Source organism: Coregonus clupeaformis, chromosome 29 (assembly GCF_020615455.1).
Source record: "Coregonus clupeaformis isolate EN_2021a chromosome 29, ASM2061545v1, whole genome shotgun sequence".
Lineage (NCBI taxonomy): Eukaryota > Metazoa > Chordata > Actinopteri > Salmoniformes > Salmonidae > Coregonus > Coregonus clupeaformis.
This window is the reverse complement of record NC_059220.1, coordinates 1,346,001-1,366,129: the sequence shown is the minus strand read 5'-3', so window position 1 is coordinate 1,366,129 and position 20,129 is coordinate 1,346,001. Positions and strand designations below refer to the sequence as shown.

The 20,129-nt window shown below is 44.3% G+C and overlaps 1 protein-coding gene across 1 annotated transcript in view; it reads left to right on the top strand.

Annotated features, from left to right (window-relative positions):
* The first annotated feature begins 8,270 nt into the window (after window positions 1–8,270).
* Window positions 8,271–20,129, top strand: part of LOC121544225 (calpain-1 catalytic subunit-like) — a 31,678-nt gene continuing 19,819 nt past the window's right edge. Inside the window, exons 1-17 of the mRNA XM_045208992.1 lie at window positions 8,271–8,382; window positions 9,320–9,576; window positions 9,704–9,773; window positions 9,864–9,982; window positions 10,206–10,339; window positions 10,422–10,596; window positions 10,907–10,981; window positions 11,812–11,897; window positions 15,593–15,667; window positions 16,291–16,451; window positions 16,565–16,731; window positions 17,059–17,070; window positions 17,307–17,515; window positions 18,033–18,072; window positions 18,174–18,242; window positions 18,434–18,491; window positions 18,694–18,758. Of these exons, the coding sequence (XP_045064927.1) occupies window positions 9,340–9,576; window positions 9,704–9,773; window positions 9,864–9,982; window positions 10,206–10,339; window positions 10,422–10,596; window positions 10,907–10,981; window positions 11,812–11,897; window positions 15,593–15,667; window positions 16,291–16,451; window positions 16,565–16,731; window positions 17,059–17,070; window positions 17,307–17,515; window positions 18,033–18,072; window positions 18,174–18,242; window positions 18,434–18,491; window positions 18,694–18,758 (1,752 nt within the window). The 5' untranslated portion in view covers window positions 8,271–8,382; window positions 9,320–9,339. The remainder of the gene's footprint in view (window positions 8,383–9,319; window positions 9,577–9,703; window positions 9,774–9,863; window positions 9,983–10,205; window positions 10,340–10,421; window positions 10,597–10,906; window positions 10,982–11,811; window positions 11,898–15,592; window positions 15,668–16,290; window positions 16,452–16,564; window positions 16,732–17,058; window positions 17,071–17,306; window positions 17,516–18,032; window positions 18,073–18,173; window positions 18,243–18,433; window positions 18,492–18,693; window positions 18,759–20,129) is intronic.

The window sequence follows — 20,129 nt, the reverse complement described above, 5'->3', positions numbered from 1 at the left end:
AGGTGATGGCGGCTCTTCGGACGCAGCCCGGTCCCGGTAACGGTCCACCCGGTCGGTTGTTTGTGCCTGAGTCGGTTCGTCCTGCGGTCCTCAAATGGTCCCACGCCAGCAAGATGGCTTGTCACCCTGGCGTGGCTCGGACGATGGCGTTTCTTCGCAGACGTTTTTGGTGGCCTGCCATGGCCGAGGATACTCGGGGGTTATGTTGCTGCCTGTCCAGTGTGTGCGCAGAATAAGGGTACCAATCGGCCCAGCTCTGGACTACTTCACCCCCCTTCCTATTCCCCGGCGGCCATGGTCGCATCTGGCCCTGGACTTTGTCACTGGGTTGCCCGCTTCTGAGGGGAACACGGTCGTTCTGACTATCGTGGACAGATTCAGCAAGTTCGCCCACTTTGTGCCAATTGCCAAGCTTCCCTCTGCCTCGGAGACGTCCGAGATCCTGGTTAGGGAGGTTTTCAGGGTCCACGGGTTGCCCAGTGATCTCGTTTCCGACCGTGGCCCTCAGTTTACCTCTGCTGTCTGGAAGTCCTTCTGTTTGGCCATTGGAGCTACAGTCAGTCTCACATCTGGTTTTCACCCCCCAATCTAATGGTCAGGCGGAGAGAGCCAACCAGAAGATGGAATCCACGCTACGCTGCCTGGCCTCTTCCAACCCCACCTCCTGGGTCTCTCAGTTGCCTTGGGTTGAGTATGCCCACAATACTCTCCCTACATCTGCCACTGGGATGTCTCCCTTCCAGTGCCTGTATGGCTACCAACCTCCCTTGTTCCCTTCTCAGGAGAAGGAGCTCTCAGTGCCTTCTGTTCAGGCCCATATTCGTCGTTGCCACCGGACCTGGCATCGGGCCAGAAAGGCACTCCTTAGAGTTTCGGACCGGTATCAGCTCCAGGCGAATCGTCGCCGGATCCCCGCTCCCACCTACACCATCGGAGATAGGGTCTGGTTGGCCACACGGGATCTTCCTTTACGGACTGAGTCTAGGAAGTTGTTACCGAAGTTCATTGGTCCGTTTGTGGTGGAGAAGGTGATCAATCCGGTGGCAGTTCGACTCAAACTCCCGAGGACGCTCAGAGTCCATCCCACCTTTCATGTCTCCTGCCTCAAGCCTGTTTTCCTCAGTCCTCTGTTGCCTCCTCCGCCTCCTCCTCCTCCTCCTCGGATGATCGGAGGTGGTCCTGCCTACACGGTGCGACGCATTATGGATTCCAGACGGCGGGGCCGGGGTTTCCAGTATCTCGTGGACTGGGAGGGGTATGGTCCTGAAGAGAGGAGTTGGATTCCGCGGCGACAGATCCTAGATGCTGACCTCATCCGTGACTTCTACCGCCTCCATCCTGGCGCTCCGGGAGTCCGCCCGGTGGCGTTCGTCGGAGGGGGGGTACTGTAACGATCCCGGCAGTCTGAGTCGGGTCCTGTCTGTGGACTAGTTTTTCCGCTCGTGATCTCCAGTTTCCCGAGGGTTCTGGAACGCTCCGGGGAGCTCTCTTGATTTCCGCACCTGCATCCCATCAGCAATCTGCACACCTGGTCCTGATCATCACCCTTCTTAGGCTCTGGCCTAACATCCATTCCCTGCCGGATCGTTAGCCATGAACATCAATCTCCCGGAACCTTCACCCAACCCCTGCCTGGTTGTCGGCGGCTGCCGAGCCATTCTTGGATCTACCACTGCACCTCCACCAACTCATCTCCGCCGTCCGCTCTGTCCCCTGGATTATTCTACATCGTTTTGGAATCTGTTAAATAAATACTCACCTTCGTTTCAACTCACCTTGTCCTGGTCTGCTTCTGGGTTCTGGCTCAGTAAACCGTGACAATTTCATAGTTTTCATTTCTTCACTATTATTCTACAATGTAGAAAATAGTTTTAAAAAACTAAAAAAAACTTGAATGAGTAGGTGTGTCCAAACTTTTGACTGGTACTGTATGTATATTGTATAGTTATAACCGTTAACTGATACTGTTTACATGTGTTCATATCTTTGTCTTATAGAACCACAACAATAAGATTCCAAGTCATTCAGATTACCAAAATCATAAACACGTCTTCAAACGGAAAACAGCTGTGTCTTTGTATGTGTGGTGGTGACTATCAAGAATACAGAGATGGGCCTCAACATCCTGTTCTAACCGGACAGCACTACAGAGGACAGAACCAAACCAGTCAGTTATAAGTATGTAGTGGGTGAGGGCGTTCACAGCCGACCTCTCGGACAGGTGAGGGCATACCAGCCAACCATTTTTACATGGTCCTTCTAGTGACTTGAGGGGGAGAAAGAACCAGTGGAGGCAGCAAACAGGTAGGTTCAGGTAGAGGGGGGACAAGGTGGGATTGGACCAGGCTCGTCCAGGTGTCAGGCCAGGGTGTCCTCAGTCACGGTCCAAGAGCCCCAGGCCCTCTGGAAGGGGAGACAGAGAAAGAGAACATATGAGGGTTAGTGAGAGCATGGCTAAGACCGTAGTTCACCACATGGACTGGGAGGTAGAGAATAATAAATAGTGTTGCTGTGGACACTGGATAATCTGACTAACACACACACACCTGTTTGACCTCTCTGTGATACTGTAGGACTACTTACGATACTTTTCTGAGTCAGGTAGCATTCAACGTCCTGCATTTGTGTTAGCCATGGCAACCAGCATTGTAAATAAAGAGATGTGCAGAAAGATAATCAACCTCTGTGCCTGTGGATCATTTCCCCTTAATGTATTTTTCATGTCAGCCAGGCCCATTTTTTTCAAAGAAACACCGTTTAATTCAGTCTCTTGTTGAGTAAAATATGTACTTTTGTTGTGATCACAAGATAATCTAGAAAAATGCAGTAAACATAGCCACACTCAGGCAGAAAACTGTTATATTCTCAGCCAGGCCCATCTTTTCAAAGAAAACAATTTAATTATATCTATATTTGAGCAAAAAGGGTACTTTTGTTGTGATCACAAGATAATCTAGAAAAATGCAGTAAACAGCGCCACACTCAGGCAGAAAACTGTTATATTCTCAGCCAGGCCCATCTTTTCAAGGAAAACAATTTAATTATATCTATATTTGAGCAAAAAAAGGTAGTTTTGTTGTGATCACAAGAATAATTCAGGTAAAGAGTCCCAGTCAGGCAGAGAAATCTGAATGTTCTATCATCCCCTGGCTGATATATGACTTCTACTTACACTGAACACAAATAGAAATGCAACATGCAACAATTTCAAATATCTACTGAGTTCCAGTTCATATGAGGAAATCAACAAATTGAAATAAATGTATTAGGCCCTAATATATGGATTTCACATGACTGGGAATACAGCTTTGCATTTATGGGTCACCAGATACCTTTGAAAAAAAGGTAGGGGCGTGGATCAGAAAACCAGTCAGTATCTGGTTTGACTGCCATTTGCCTCGTGCAGGCCCACACATCTCCTTCGCATAGTGTTGATCAGGCTGTTGATTGTGGACTGTTAAATGTTGTCCAACTTCTCTTCAGTGGCTGTGTGAAGTTACTGGATATTGGCGGGAACTGGAACGCGCTGTCGTACACGTCGATCCAGAGCATTAGCCTACATCATCAGACAAAACACTGATTGCTTTTGCTCCAATGCAATGTGTAGGGACTGCGTCCTGCTTGTGCAACTTCAATATATGTTACAGAAAAGGTTGTGTAGCCTTAAATGAATATTATTGGGAATGTTTGTTAAAATCACCACATTCTTTTTTATTTCAGCTGTTCAGATATATGAGGCAGAGATAGTCTACATCAGGGGTTCCCAAAACCTTTTTGGCCCAAGACCCTATAATAATATCTGAAGATTCTCGCGACCCCCAACCATATGAGAAAAATGATGTAATTAACAGCCGAGGTTTACTTTTTAATTTGGGGCTATGGCAGTCAAATGAAAAACATTCTAACAGTATTTCTGATTGTCTTCTCAACTCACCATCACATACTTTTAATGTGGGGCTTTGACAGTCAATTACAAATCAATCTGACATAATGACTCTTATCTCACCTCCACTAATGAGATGCTTGATGCATGTCGTGTCGGAGCTTCTCAAAGTCAGGGGGCGTGGTTCACGGTGCGCACCTCATCTCTGCTGCCACATCCAACCTGGATCGATATTTGTTTTTAATGCAGACGAGAGCATTGAATCCAGCTTCACACAAATATGAGCTGGCACTTTCTTCAACACAACTGGGAACTCTGAAAAATACGAGGTCAAATCATGACCTTTAGTGATCTTCAGATCGGAAAGTCTGAGTTCTAGAAAGGGGCCCGAGTTGGAATTCAGATTAGGATGACCGTTCAAAACTATTTATCCCAGTTGGAGCTGCGATTTATCCTAATTCCGAGTTCCCAGTTATTTTGAATGCGGCATTAATGCCAAGAGGGAGACGGCAGGATATTCCCTTTGAGTCAGGAACCAAAAGTCTTCCGTAGTGACCCGTGAATGCACTCGGTCACATGACAGCTCGATCAGCTGTTCGATTTCACTTACCAGCATGTCAACTGAGCCAGGATGACTTCCAAGCGTTGGCAGGTGAGCAGTCATCACTCGTGTGGGACACTTACTGATGCTGTTTTCTGTTAGAAACATGCAAAGCCGAGGGAAGTGGGCATGGTTCGCTTTTGAAACACTCTCTCTCTCTTGGTCACTCATCTGTAGAATGTTTTTGTATTTCCCCTGCATGCTTGCGTTCAGTTCGTTCAGTTTCCCAAGTACAGTATGTCTGTTACATAGGCAAGGAGACGTTTTCTTTTTATTACACAGAAAGTCAACCAGGTCAGTATTTTTATTTTTTTTTACATCCAATGTGAATGACAACAGTTCCTCTCACAATGCGAAAATAACCACCAAGCTTCGGTGTGAAATATAACATCGTCATGCTCTGATCCCATTTCTCCACATAGTTTTGCGAACAGGAGTGCGCGTAGTGGATGTGGTTTGATGTTGTTTACAAACAAAGTTACCTGCTGCAGTACATCTCTAAGTTCTGTGCTCAACTCTTTTGCCCGCCAGTTGCTTTCGGTGCATCATACAATGCGTCCATATGGCCGAGGGAGATACATTCATAGCTAGAGTGCAGAGGCCTGCCCGCCACCCCGCCATAGATGGATCCCCATCTGCGCAAAAAGCCCACCAATTCGATCTCATGGAATCTGTTTTTCATCATTATAGCCACGCAGCACATTGAACATCTCCTGTACCCTTTCATGCTCGAGAATCATGAGACAGAACAATATGTCCTGGTGAATATCATCCCCCGACATGTATAGCGAACAAAAGTCAATGCATGGGCATCTCTGCCCTCACAACGTCCATTTGGTGAGCATAAGCTGGGGAGTTTTTGAGTCGTTCAGTCAGAGTTTCCTCTTGATTGCTAGCAATAGCATAAATTATTCATTTAACAGTGTTATCTGACAAAGGTATTGATGTGAGTTTCTGTGCCTCTGCCTCCCCACACATTGTTTTCACCATATCAATTCTGGCCGGTACAATGGAAGACTCTGCAATAGTGTGTGGTTTCATAGCATAGTGGGCCTAGCCATTCACAGTGGGAATGTTTCAAGTGTAACGGTCAAGAGCAGCCTTTTCCCATGATCTAAGGGTGCTCTCTGGTTGAATTCTATCTTTTAGATTTGAATAATTTTCATTTAGATCTTTAAGGTTAACGACATTACAATGATTTTGAAATACAAAGACAATATTATAATATTTAAAAAATGTATACAACTTTTCCTTCTTTAGACCACACTCTAAGGCTGTTTGAGAAGGTTTGAATCATAAGGAACCTGCATATACATTGTTTGAAGTACAATAGACCAACATAGCTACTGTAGTAGGTCAAAGCTGTGATCTGGAAAACCTTGGTAGAGCATGGGTGGAGTAGGCATTGTGGTGCTCATGTGAATTTCCTTTCTTTTTTGTCTTCAGACCAATGCCTACTTCTCACTTAAACAATTTTTTTTATAATTTTTTAATTTTTTAGCAAAGTGCAGGTATGTATAGATTGTGTATAGGCTGCCTGTATACAGATGTAGGATCTTAATTTGAGCCAGTTTGCTATAGCAGGAAAATAATCCTGCAGCAACAGGAAATGTGAATTATGGAATTATAATTAATGGACATTTTTGTAGGGGTTGATACATTTTTCAAGACTGTAATTTCAAAGTGGAAATTACAAACTTCAGAAGCCTTTTTAAACCTCAAATACACTACAAGTTAAACATTTCCTGCAACAGGGTGATCCGATTAAGATCCTACATCTGTATCGTTCACACTTGAATGCTCTCTTTGTGCCAGACTGGTTTTAAACGCCGTCCGTTGCATTTTCCTGTATTTATTTTAGCTTTTACTGCTCGAGGGTTATTGTTATTGCTTCTGTTGTGTATCTTGTCGATGCTGGTGCTCATTGCTGTCAAACAAAGGAGTCCTCTCATACTGAACCTTTGATCATAAGTTTTATTCATATCACAAGATTTCAGCATAAGTGACGGATGTCATGACACCCGGAGAACGGCGTCCCAGATTGCAATGGCCGTTCTAACCTCTTGTCGTTTTTACCCAGTATATATAATCTTCCCAAGATAGGGGTGGCTCCCTCTACTGTCCAATCCCCTGCCTACAACACACAGACTTCTATGTCCTATCCGGGGTGTCACATTAAAACCATTCCCTCTGACACTAAAATAAACCTCCTTTCAGTTCCACTTAAAAACATTAACAAAGACATAATCCTAATACACTACACTTCGATAATCATATGTACTATTGTGTACTGATATTTTTCATTCTTTATGCTGGGTGCACTGAGCAGAACACCTGAAGAATTATCACTTCAAATTATTGTAATGTTTGTTTATGTGTCAATTAATCCTGTAAGGGACGGGTCGCCAACTGGCGGTTTTTACACAAAAATACAAATTAATTAATTAGTTCATTCATACAGCCACCCCTAATTGCAGAGAAACTCATTGGTGTGGGAGTAAACAGGTGACTTGTAAAGTGGGTTAATTACTAGGTGCACTTACACAGGTGCACCACAAGGCTGTGTGCTCTCTCCATTACTCTACACCCTCTGTACTAATGACTGCAGGGCACTAAAACAGTCACACCACTTCATCAAGTATGCCAGTCCACCATAGCCAGACTTCCCCAGAGGGTTTCACTAGGGAGGTCTCCCATTTCACCAGCTGATGTGAAGATAGTCATCTGGAGATACATGTCAAGAAAACACAAGACAGGGTGATGAACTTCTAAAAAATGCAGCAGTGCCTCCATTTCATGAGGAAGTTGAACTCCATGTTTACCGGACCTTGATCATCCTGGTTTTACAGAGCTGTCCAGAGCATCCCCTCGTTCTGCCTCACATGTGTAGACCTATACAGCAACGTTCATGTCCTGGTCCTCTGTAGCTTCGTTGGTAGCACATGGTGCTTGCAACGCCAGGATTGTGGGTTTGATTCTCAGGACCAGCCTTATGTAAAATGCATGAACGCATGACTGTAAGTCGCTTTAGATAAAAACGTATGCCAAATGGCTTATTATTAGTATTATTTCTTTATAAGAAGCAGGATAAAAATGTCAGACAAGCCAGCAGAATTACTGGCAGTGCCCAATTGTCTGTCTATGAGCTCTACACAAACCTGATGGATGATGCGAGCCACCCCGCCACGGAAGCCTTGTTTATACACTAAGAGGGGGAGCCGCAGTCTTCTGCGGCTCAAAATCCACACCCAAAGACATGGAAGTCATTTTAACCCAAAGACATGGAAGTCATTTTAACCAAAAGATGTGGAAGTCATTTTAATACAAGCACGCCCCCTCCCTGGCAGATCAGGAGCCACCTTGTTTTTCTTCTTGTGGCTGTGTGTAAGCAACGAGAAATTGAAACAATACAGGTCTATCTGTTCCTCAAGTTTATCTCTATCCCATGTCCTTGACCAGCTGCAGGGAGCTAAAGGGAACCATCCTTACGAAAAGCACAGCATTGGTAGTTAAGAAATGTCTCTACTATTGTTAAGCGTATCAATTGTTAACCATTAATATTAAACAAATCCGGTAAATACATGATCTTTCTCTCACAGCATAATATAATATATATTCCCCATCACAGAGAACACCGATTAGAGCCAATGGCATTTAACCAGAATTACACTTTCCATTAGAATAGCCTAACAAATGGAAAGCTGTGGTGAAAAGGGAAATGGCTCACAGCCAAAGCAATGTGTGTGCTGCGGGTGGTGCTTGTGCACATATTACATCATAGCTTACTGTACAGTACAATTGGTCAGCAATCTTGGCAGCTTTCAGGTATATAAGAAGACCATTACATTATTTGTTTTACAGAAGCTGAAAACCCTGGTTAAAATAGTGATATTCTGAGGTAAGAAACTTTAACCAACTCTGATAGCTTAAGTCCCCGGTGCGGTAAGATTAGAGTACCCTGGTCTTATCTTATTGCTGCTTTGTTATGGTTTTTGCACCAGCGCATCAGACATGATCATGTTTCCATTTGCAATTATTGAATCAATTGTAATTGATGAAAGACCAATTTACTTAATCTAGCATGATAAAGGATCATGTGGGTAGAATTACCTAGTTAGTATGATAGACGATCTTGTGGGTAACATTACCTAGTTAGTATGACAGAGGGTCATGTGGGTAGAATTACCTAGTTAGTATGATAGAGGATCTTGTGGGTAACATTACCTAGTTAGTATGACAGAGGGTCATGTGGGTAGCATTACCTAGTTAGTATGACAGAGGATCATGTGGGTAGCATTACCTAGTTAGTATGACAGAGGATCATGTGGGTAGCATTACCTAGTTAGTATGGTAGAGGTTCAGGTGGGTAGCATTGACTTAACCTGTATGATAGAGGTTCATGTGGGTAGCATTACCTAGTTAGTATGATAAAGGATGATGTGGGTAACATTTGGAATCATGAAATAGCCAAACATGTCAGGTTGTGTAATTTGTCCAGGAGCACTGAACTTTTAATTACACTGGTGAACTTGCAGCACCCACCCTTACATATTTTCTACATGTGTTGCCGTGTTTCATCATTTTCAATTACATTTTTGATTTGGATGTTAACATTTATTACATGAATAAGACATTTAAATAATATAAAGCAATTTCTGGAAAGACACATTTGCAACACTATGGAAAGTAGCCTACAATATGCTGAAGGATGTGCTTTTTATAAATTTGCATAGTAGTTTTGCATATCTGTTATGTTGTCAGCACTTAATAATGCACTATGCTATTTATATTTCGGCTCCACCTATTAGTATTTCATAATTTCACCCTGCTAACAGATCCTGCAAACAGTACAACAATGCCTCCTCCCGGTGTGTGCGTGAGTATAATGCAGGAGCGCCACAAGAAAGAGGGTGTTGGGAGCCTTGCCAACCCAGAGAAACACAGCAACCAAGACTTCCAGCAGCTGAAGCAATACTGTTTGGTCAGGGGGGTAAGGTATATCGATGAGATGTTCCCCCCAGACCACAACTCCATTGGTGATGGGCTACTTTCCCCTGATGACATGGGCAGGGTGGTGTGGTTGAGACCAGCGGTATGTTCAAGTCTTCATTCAGATCTGCACACATTACAACACAGGGTATTAACTGATTTTATTTGTAATTATGAATAGAAATTATAAATATTATTAATAGTTTTAACGTGTGTATTCACTCTTCCAGAAAATGGTACGGAATCCAGATTTTATTGTTGATGGAATTTCAAGGTTTGACTTTGGGCAAGGAATAGTTGGTAAGTGGATTTGGTTGTAAACAAGCGTCAACATATACCACACCGTGCCCCTTGCATTACAAATGTCATGATGTACAACATTTCTTTTAGGAGATTGCTGGTTTCTTGCTTCCATTGGGGCTTTGACGTTCCAGAAGCACATCCTGGAGCAAGTAGTGCCCCTAAAGCAAAGCTTTAAAGATGACTACTGCGGAATATTCCACTTCCGGGTAAATAACCTCAGCCTCAGTACATTATCTTTGTGAGAAATGCATTGACCTATTGCAATAACTGTCATTCTTAAAGGATTATTAATACATTGAAAAGGTTCTCAGTGGTATTGAGAATTATTAAATAACCATGAATTACGCTCTACACTTATGCTGCACCTTTCTCAAGCCCCATAGAGAATGGTCTCTGTAGGAATCATTGTCCTCTCCTCCTATCTTTCAGTTCTGGAGGTTTGGGAGGTGGGTGGACGTTGTGATCGATGACAAGCTACCAACAGTTGACGGCAGGCTCATTTTCGTTCATTCAAAAACTCCCAATGAGTTTTGGCCAGCCTTGATGGAGAAAGCCTACGCCAAGTATGTGAGCCACATCAGTTGGTTATAAGACAGTTAAACAACTCCTCAATGTAGGACTTAATGACCTGTCTTCTTCTGGCAGGGTGTGTGGCTCCTACGCAGACATGAATTTAGGGACCCCTTCAGAGGCTATGATGGACTTCACTGGAGGGGTTCACATCACGTTCAAGCTCACTGACGCTCCACCAAATCTGTGGGACCTCCTGTTCAGAGCTGCCAAGTCAAAATCTCTGATGGGGTGTAACACACCTCAAGGGGTGAGCGGCACTACCACCCTCCGAAACACCATGTTGAACCTTTAAACAAACCAGTTGGTAGAGAGCGCCATATTAGTGTCAGTAATGCATGTGTAACGCACTGATGTCAAGATCTAAGGGAATATGAGTTATTAGGGCGAAGTTGAAGTTAAGATTCATCCTTTAACTGTGTAAAACACAAAAGAGATGAAGGTTGTGTTCATATTGTTCATATTCAGCCATGTCCTATTTTGTGACTGAAACCTCTGTTATGTTATGGTCCGATTAGTTTACTTATGATACCTAATAACCTGTGTCTGTTGTAATGTAGGAAACATCAGCGAACACGGTGGCACCCAACGGATTAGTGAGGGGACATGCCTACACCGTCACAGGAGTTAGCCAGGTACTGTATGGAACTAACTATCTGAGGGAAAAGGTTTGCAATACAGGTTTGTACTCCTGAGTGGCGCAGTGGTCTAAGGCACTGCATCGCAGTGCTAACTGTGCCACTAGAGATCCTGGTTCGAATCCAGGATCTGTCGCAGCCGGCCGCGACCGGGAGACTCATGGGCGGCGCACAATTGGCCCAGCGTCGTCCAGGGTAGGGGAGGGAATGGCCGGCAGGGATATAGCTCAGTTGATAGAGCATGGCGTTTGCAACGCCAGGGTTGTGGGTTCGATTCCCACGGGGGGCCAGTATAAAAAATATATATGTATTCACTAACTGTAAGTCGCTCTGGATAAGAGCGTCTGCTAAATGACGTAAATGTAAATGTTTGGAGCTAATATCTTTTGGCAGTATGCTCTCTATTCTTTACTGCCAAGAAAAAAACATTGTTCGGTTCGTCAGAATAGAGCCAAATATTTACTGTAGTTCCACCCGGAGGGAAATGGGAGAGGATGTGTGGGATAGCTTCTGCAATGATGGAAAATGAACCCAGTCTTGAGTTGGTCTCGTGGTCTTGTGATGAGGCAGCCTTGCCTGAGACTTCAAAATCAGTGTCAGCCTTCGGTCCACCATGGAATTCCTCTTGGATCTAATGGTTAAGATGCTGGTTGGTTCCATCGGGGACCCCGGGTTCATTTCCTGCTGTGAGATTACAAGCTGGTGTCTCGTGTGAAAAAAGTGTGAAAATGTATGCACTCACTAACTGTAAGTCGCTCTGGATAAGAGCGTCTGCTAAATGACTAAAATGTCAAATGTAAAATGTGTCATTCTGGTTTCTTCTACAGATCATGAGACAAGGCAGGCCAGTGAATCTGATACGCCTCTTCAACCCCTGGGGCCAGGGAGAGTGGAAGGGAGGCTGGAGTGATACGTAAGAACTCAATATTCACAACAGATAACTTTGTTTATTAGATTATTCCTCAGTATATGTAATTGTTCTGTTTTGCTGTATCCACAGTACAGTCCACATATTTTGTTTATATATATATATATATATATTAATATATATATATTAATATATATATATATATATATATATATATATATATATATATATATATATATATATATATACACTACTGGTAAAAGTTTTAGAACACCTACTCATTCAAAGGTTTTTCTTTATTTGTACTATTTTCTACATTGTAGAATAATAGTGAAGATATCAAAACTATTTCCTTCTTAATGCGTTTGAGCCAATCAGTTGTGTTGTGACAAGGTAGGGGGGTATACAGAATGTCACGCCCTGGCTCTGGGGAGTCTTAAATGTTGAGCCAGGGTGTGGACTTGTTATGTGTAGTTTTCTATGTTTGTTTTCTAGATCGTTTATATCTATGTTGGCCAGGGTGGTTCCCAATCAGAGACAGTTGTAGCTCGTTGTCTCTGATTGGGGACCATACTTAGGCAGCTCGTGTGCACTAGTTTATTGTGGGATCTTGTTCCGTTAAGGTTTGTGTTTAACCTAGGACTTCACGTATCGTTTTGTTGTTTTGTTCTAGTGTTGTGTACGTAATAAATAATGTACGCTTATCACGCTGCGCCTTTGTCCACCTCTTGTAACGATCGTGACAGAAGATCCCACCAAAAGAGGACCAAGCAACGTGCCGAACTGGAGAAGTTGGCGATGTCCCAGGTGGGCGAATGGTGGTCTTGGGAGGACATGTTCGCGGTCAGAGGGCCATGGGCAAAAGTTAATGCCCTGGCAAGAGAGGAGAAACGGCGCCAACCGGGTTGACGACAGACACGCGAGAGGCAACCCCAAGACATTTTTTGGGGGGGGCACACGGCGTGGACGACGGGGCTGCTGGAGGCAGCTACAGGACGGATCGGCGGACTAGGAGAGGAGGCCACCAGATTTGGGGGGCTGGAAGGGTGGTTGGCGGAGCCTAGAGGTAGAGCAGAGCCAACTCCCCGTACTCAGGCTAGGCAGCGTGAGACTGGGCAGGTTCCGAGTTATGCGGAGCTAAGTACTGTGCCGCGAGTGTTCCGGCACAGTCCTGTAAGTCCTGTGCTTGCACCACGCACGTGTCGTGCTAAGGTGGGCATGCAGCCAGGACGGAGTGTGCCGGCTCAACGCTCGTGGCCTCCAGTACCCCTCCTCGGTCCCGGATATCCTGCGCCAGTGCCACGTGCTGTAGTGCCAGTACGAGTGCACAGCCCTGTACGTCCTGTGCTGATGCCTCACACAGAGTGTGTGGAGATAGGCATTCAGCCAGGACGGGTTGTGTCAGCTCTTCGCTCCAGACCTCCAGTCCGTCTCCACAGTCCAGCCCGGCCTGTTCCTGTCCCTCGCACCATGCCTGTGGTGCGCGTCGCCAGCCCGGTCCGGCCTGTTCCTGCCCCTCGCACCAAGCCTGTGGTGCGCGTCGCCAGCCCGGCCCGGCCTGTCCCTGTCCCTCGCACCAAGCCTGTGGTGCGCGTCGCCAGCCCGGCCCGGCCTGTTCCTGTCCCTCGCACCAAGCCTGTGGTGCGCGTCGCCAGCCCGGCCCGGCCTGTTCCTGCTTCTCGCACCAAGCCAGTGGTACGCGTCATCAGCCCGGTACGGCCCGTTCCTGCTCCCCGCACCAAGCCAGTGGTGCGCGTCGTCAGCCCGGTCCGGCCCGTTCCTGCTCCCCGCACCAAGCCAGTGGTGCACGTCGTCAGTCCGGCACGGCCCGTGCCTGTTCCCCGCACCAAGGCAGTGGTGCGCGTCGTCAGCCCGGTCCGGCCCGTTCCTGCTCCCCACACCAAGCCAGTGGTGCGCGTCGTCAGCCCGGTCCGGCCCGTTCCTGCTCCCCGCACCAAGCCAGTGGTGCACGTCGTCAGTCCGGCACGGCCCGTGCCTGTTCCACCGGTGTCCAGTCCAGCTCCGGCCAGCGGGACCAGACCAGGGGCGCTACGGGGGGGTAGAAAGAGAGTGGTGGTCACGCCCGGAGCCGGATCCGCCTCCGAGGCGGAATGCCCACCCGGCCCCTCCCCAGTTGTGTTTGGTTGGCGCGGTCGCAGTCCGCGCCTTTGGGGGGAGGTACTGTCACGCCCTGGCTCTGGGGACTCTTAAATATTGAGCCAGGGTGTGGACTTGTTATGTGTAGTTTTCTATGTTTGTTTTCTGGATCGTTTATATCTATGTTGGCCAGGGTGGTTCCCAATCAGAGACTGCTGTAGCTCGTTGTCTCTGATTCGGGACCATACTTAGGCAGCCTGTGTGCACTAGTTTATTGTGGGATCTTGTTCCGTTAAGGTTTGTGTTTAACCTAGGACTTCAAGTATCGTTTTGTTGTTTTGTTCTAGTGTTGTGTACGTAATAAATAATGTACGCTTATCACGCTGCGCCTTGGTCCACCTCTTGTAACGATCGTGACACAGAAGATAGCCCTATTTGGTAAAATACCATTTTATGGCAAGAACTGCTCAAATAAGCAAAGAGAAACGACAGTCCATCATTACTTTGAGACATGAAGGTCAGTCAATATGGAAAATTTCAAGAACTTTGAAAGTTTCTTCATGAGTACTCACAAAAACCATCAAGCACTATGATGAAACTGGCTCTCATGTGGACCGCTACAGGAATGGAAGACCCAGAGTTACCTCTGCTGCAGAGGATTAGTTCATTAGAGTTACCAGCCTCAGAAAATGCAGCCCAAATAATTGCTTCACAGAGTTCAAGTAACAGACACATCTCAACATCAACTGTTCAGAGGATACTATATGAATCAGGCCTTCATGGTCAAACTGCTGCAAAGAAACCACTACTAAAGGACACCATTAAGAAGAAGAGACCTTCTTGGGCCAAGAAACACGAGAAATGGACATTAGACTGTTGGAAATCTGTCATTTGGTCTGGAGTTGAAATTTGAGATTTTTGGTTCCGACCGCTGTGTCTTTGTGAGACGCGGTGTGGGTGAACGGATTATCTCTGCATGTGTATTTCCCACCGTAAAGCATGGAGGAGGAGGTGTTATGGTGTGGAGGTGCTTTGCTGGTGACACTGTCTGTGATTCATTTAGAATTCAACACTTAACCAGCATGGCTACCACAGCATTCTGCAGCGACACGCCATCCTATCTGGTTTGGGCTTAGTGGGACTATCATTTGTTTTTCAACAGGACAGTGACCCAACACACCTCCAGGCTGTGTAAGGGCTATTTTACCAAGAAGGAGAGTGATGGAGTGCTGCATAAGATGACCTGGCCTCCACAGTCCCCAGACCTCAACCCAATTGAGATTGTTTGGGATGAGTCGGACCGCAGAGTGAAGCAAAAGCAGCCAACAAGTGCTCAGCATATGTGGGAACTCCTTCAAGACTGTTGGAAAAGCATTCCAGGTGAAGCTGGTTGAGAGAATGCCGAGAGTGTGCAAAGCTGTCATCAAGGCAAAGGGTGGCTATTTGAAAATAAAATATATTTTGATTTGTTTAACACTTTTTTGGTTGCTACATGATTCCATATGTGTTTTTTCATAGTTTGGATGTCTTCACTATTATTCTACAACGTAGAAAATAGTAAAAATAAAGAAAAACTCTGGATTACTACCACTAACTAACATTACAGTGTCTGACTATTGACATGATGTCTGTACTTCAATCAGGTCCTCCATGTGGCAAACAGTGAGTCCTGACGAACGGAAGATGTGTCTGTCAGCGAAAGAGGATGGGGAATTCTGGTAAGCAATATAGTGCAGAAATGTGTTCGCAGACCATGTCAATATTTTATTGTAAGCGATTAACACATTCAATACAGTGTCAGTACACAGCTATACTGATGTTTCAATACCAGTACCAATTACAGTGTCAGTACACAGCTATACTGATGTTTCAATACCAGTACCAATTACAGTGTCAGTACACAACTATACTGATGTTTCAAGACCAGTCCCAATTACAGTGTCAGTACACAGCTATACTGATGTTTCAATACCAGTCCCAATTACAGTGTCAGTACACAGCTATACTGATGTTTCAATACCAGTACCAATTACAGTGTCAGTACACAGCTATACTGATGTTTCAATACCAGTACCAATTACAGTGTCAGTACACAGCTATACTGATGTTTCAATACCAGTACCAATTACAGTGTCAGTACACAGCTATACTGATGTTTCAATACCAGTACCAATTACAGTGTCAGTACACAGCTATACTGATGTTTCAATACCAGTACCAATTACAGTGTCAGTACACAGCTATACTGATGTTTCAATACCAGTACCAATTACAGTGTCAGTACACAGCTATACTGATGTTTCAATACCAGTACCAATTCACAATTTAGTTGTCTTCTCAGGATGACAATGGAAGACTTCTGTCAGCACTTCACCGATGTGACTATCTGCTGTCTGTGTCCTGATTTTCTTGACGGCAACTCTGAAGGTCATTGGACGCCCTCCTTCCATGATGGCAGATGGGTTGCAGGAACCACTGCTGGTGGTTGCATGAATTTCCCAGGTACATTACATCTTGATTGATAGGTTTTGCTTTCAACAAGGAATAATTAGCAGTTGATGACTATACATTTCCAGAATTTACCGTCAACATATCCATATTTTTTTGTCTCTCAGACAGTTTCTGGACAAATCCCCAGTATCGGGTGAAGATTGAGGGATTAGACAGGGACTGCTCTGAGACACAGGGGGACAACAACATGTTGGTGTCTCTGATGCAGAAGCCTGACAAGAGAAACAGACGCCTGGTCAAAAGTCTCCACATTGGCATCAACATCTTCGAGGTCGGTGCCCTTCTTTGGTTCCTTTCATTATTCTGTATACAGTTTATCTCAACATTTACAGATTGAAGCAAAGCTAAGTGCTTCCTCTGAGGCCTTTGTCACAGGTAGGACTGTTATGTTGCCATCAACTGTCATATCAGTAATGTAAGTTACACTGGAGATCTCTTTGTAAGTTCCCCTTACGTATGTTGTCACTGTGCAGTTCTCAATGCAAATATGCCTCTTTGTGAACCTACATGTATGATGTCATCCCAGAGGAAGAAATTCAACAGCCCAGATATGCTATTGTTTCTGCTATTGAATTGTATTTGTTTTACTTTCTAACAGGTGCCTGCCCAAGTAAGTAACTTTTATACATCATTTTCACAATTAATAATAATAATATAATAATAATAATATAATAATATAATATAATAATATAATAATAATAAGGTTATACTAGTTAGAGAGGCCACTAGAGTATCTGGCCAATATAACGGATCCTCACATGTGGTGGAACTGGCTTCAAGGTCTGGATTTGAATTTGAAATGGCCCACAGCCTTATGTAAATCATTATATATTATTGTGATCTCAGTTCAAAGGCCAGAGGGGGAAGTTTCCTGCCTCCTTCTTCAACACCAATGTGCCTGTCGCCCAATCCAAGAAATACCTGAACGCTCGGACAGTGGTGCTATTCTCCAGGCTGAAACCTGGTGAATACCTGATTGTGCCATCATCCTTCCAACCAAATGAAACCGCCTCCTTCATCCTGTCCATCCTCTCCAAAGTGAGGTCCCAAATCCAGTAAGCACAGCCCCCCCCCCCCCATTAATAGTAAAGGGATTGTTCATCCAAGTTACAACATTTCATATTGGTTTCGTACCAATTAAGTTAGTTTAAGATGATTTGGACATGAAGCGTGAATAATATATCCAAAGCATGGATTGCTGTCCTAGTTCGTCCATAGACGGCTTACAGGGAAGCCAATACAGAATTTTGTAACTTGGGTGAACTATGTCCTTAATTAATGTCACAGGTAAGAAATTACATTTAGATTTTTGACAGTCAGTGATCATAGCCAACATTAGGACCGGGATTCAATTCCCATCGCCCCTGTAAACAATGAACCATTTAAAGGTAATTTTCAATTGAACCGAGATCTGCAATGTTTTACTGTGAATGCAATCTCTGCGAACGCGGTAACTTTGCCTTTAAAATCCGCATTATCAACAACCCGCGATGAGATTGAATCCTGGCCTGAGTTTCACTATAATTTATGTTTTCCTGACAGAAACAAAACAGTCTTCACTTTTTTCCTCAGTGAAAATTCGAATGACCAAGATATGGAGGAAATCCCAAAGGTATTTAAGGCAAACGGTATTTCAGCTCTCATATGTATTTCTGTTAATCTTTAGCTATTTCTCTTCATTTTTTTCTTATTGCAATATATTTCAATTTTTAGCCCACGCCTACTCACAATAAAGAAGATATGGACAACAAACAAACTCTGTTTCGGCAATATTCTGATCAGGCAAGTTACCAATATTTTTCATTTGAACACAAAACGAGGCAATGTGAAATTAAAACACATAACCTGAAAAAAGGGATAGCATTTGAGAATATTAAATTTTTTTAACAATTGTTAAACTATATACAGTATATATATATATATATATATATATATAAAAAATCAATAACACTAATTTTATTTTCACTGAAAAGTTTGAGGAGGTGGATGCCGAACAACTTCAAAGGACTCTGAATGAAACTCTCCTCCAGGGTATGTAGAGAGAAAATCAATCATCATGGAGATTTCCAGACATTTATGACCAAAAGCTGGACTTTGAACAGACTGACATTAGTTGTGATGAGATTAGAATCACTCACAAGGATATGGTGGGTGTTTGGTGAGCAATGTGTTGCTTGGTGGGATCTGTAAGTTTTTTTTTTTTTATGTGTCAACCTTTTCACATTTTACACAGGAAATGCAAAGAAAACACAAGGCTTCAGCTTGGAGTCCTGTCGAAGCATGGTGGCCTTAATGGATGTATCCTTCATGAGCTTAGTGACAGTTTACCGTGTCTTCTGTTGTAAAACACCTTGAACAGTACTTTACAAGAGTAAAGCGTTAAACACTCCCACGTAACAGTAAAATCTGTGAATGAATGTAGGAGTTTTGGCAAGGACTCTTAGGCCCTGTTTATACCTGGCGCTAACATGCACCCTTTGTCCTGATTGTTTCTACATTCTGATTGTGCCCACATTTGTAGACTGGTGTATGCTATTAAAAAACACATTGTGATCTGACAGCGATCAGATCTTCCTGACCACCTCCGGAGGTAGTCAGGCATGCATTGTGTCTGGATATCCTACAAATTTAGACGGATCTGGACAGTGAAACCATTTAAATTATAATTATCCTGCCTTCTTAAATTATTGACAGGTGGCACGATTGACTTATGACATCAATGTGTCTTAAAATAAATAACTGCATAACATTTTGAAAGAATATCCGTCAAATGATTTGCATACAGGGAGGGACCAGGAAATGTGGTCACAATGCAGACATAGTGGACGGATATGAGACAATACCATACAAACTGGTTAAATCAACGTCATTTGTCAATGTACTGTGACGTGGAATCTACGTGGAAAATACGTTGGATTTGAAAAAGGTCTGTTGCACTGTTGTTTTGAGGGTCAAATTTCCACAGGATTATCAATCAATAAATTAAATTTGATTTGTAAAAACCTTTTTACCTCAGCAGATGTCAAAAAGTGCTATACAGAAACCCAGCCTAAAACCCCAAACAGCAAGCAATGCAGATGTAGAAGGAAGATGGCTAGGAAAAACTCCCTAGAAAGGCAGAAACCTAGGAAGAATATGTCATTACGGTAACCAATTTTCAACATAGACAAACCTTGTATACAATATGTTGAATTTGTACCATTTAAACAACGTCAGATCTTCAGCGTAATATCCACTATAAGAAAAAAAACAATAGACTGGGCAGCGCCTCCTACTGGGGAGTTGACACATCTACAGCACCTCCTACTGGGGAGTTGATCCATCTACAGCACCTCCTCCTGGAGAGTTGATCCATCTACAGCACCTCCTACTGGGGAGTTGATCCATCTACAGCACCTCCTACTGGGGAGTTGATCCATCTACAGCACCTCCTCCTGGGGAGTTGATCCATCTACAGCACCTCCTACTGGGGAGTTGATCCATCTACAGCACCTCCTCCTGGGGAGTTGATCCATCTACAGCACCTCCTCCTGGAGAGTTGATCCATCTACAGCTCCTCCTACTGGGGAGTTGATCCATCTACAGCACCTCCTCCTGGAGAGTTGATCCATCTACAGCACCTCCTCCTGGGGAGTTGATCCATCTACAGCACCTCCTACTGGGGAGTTG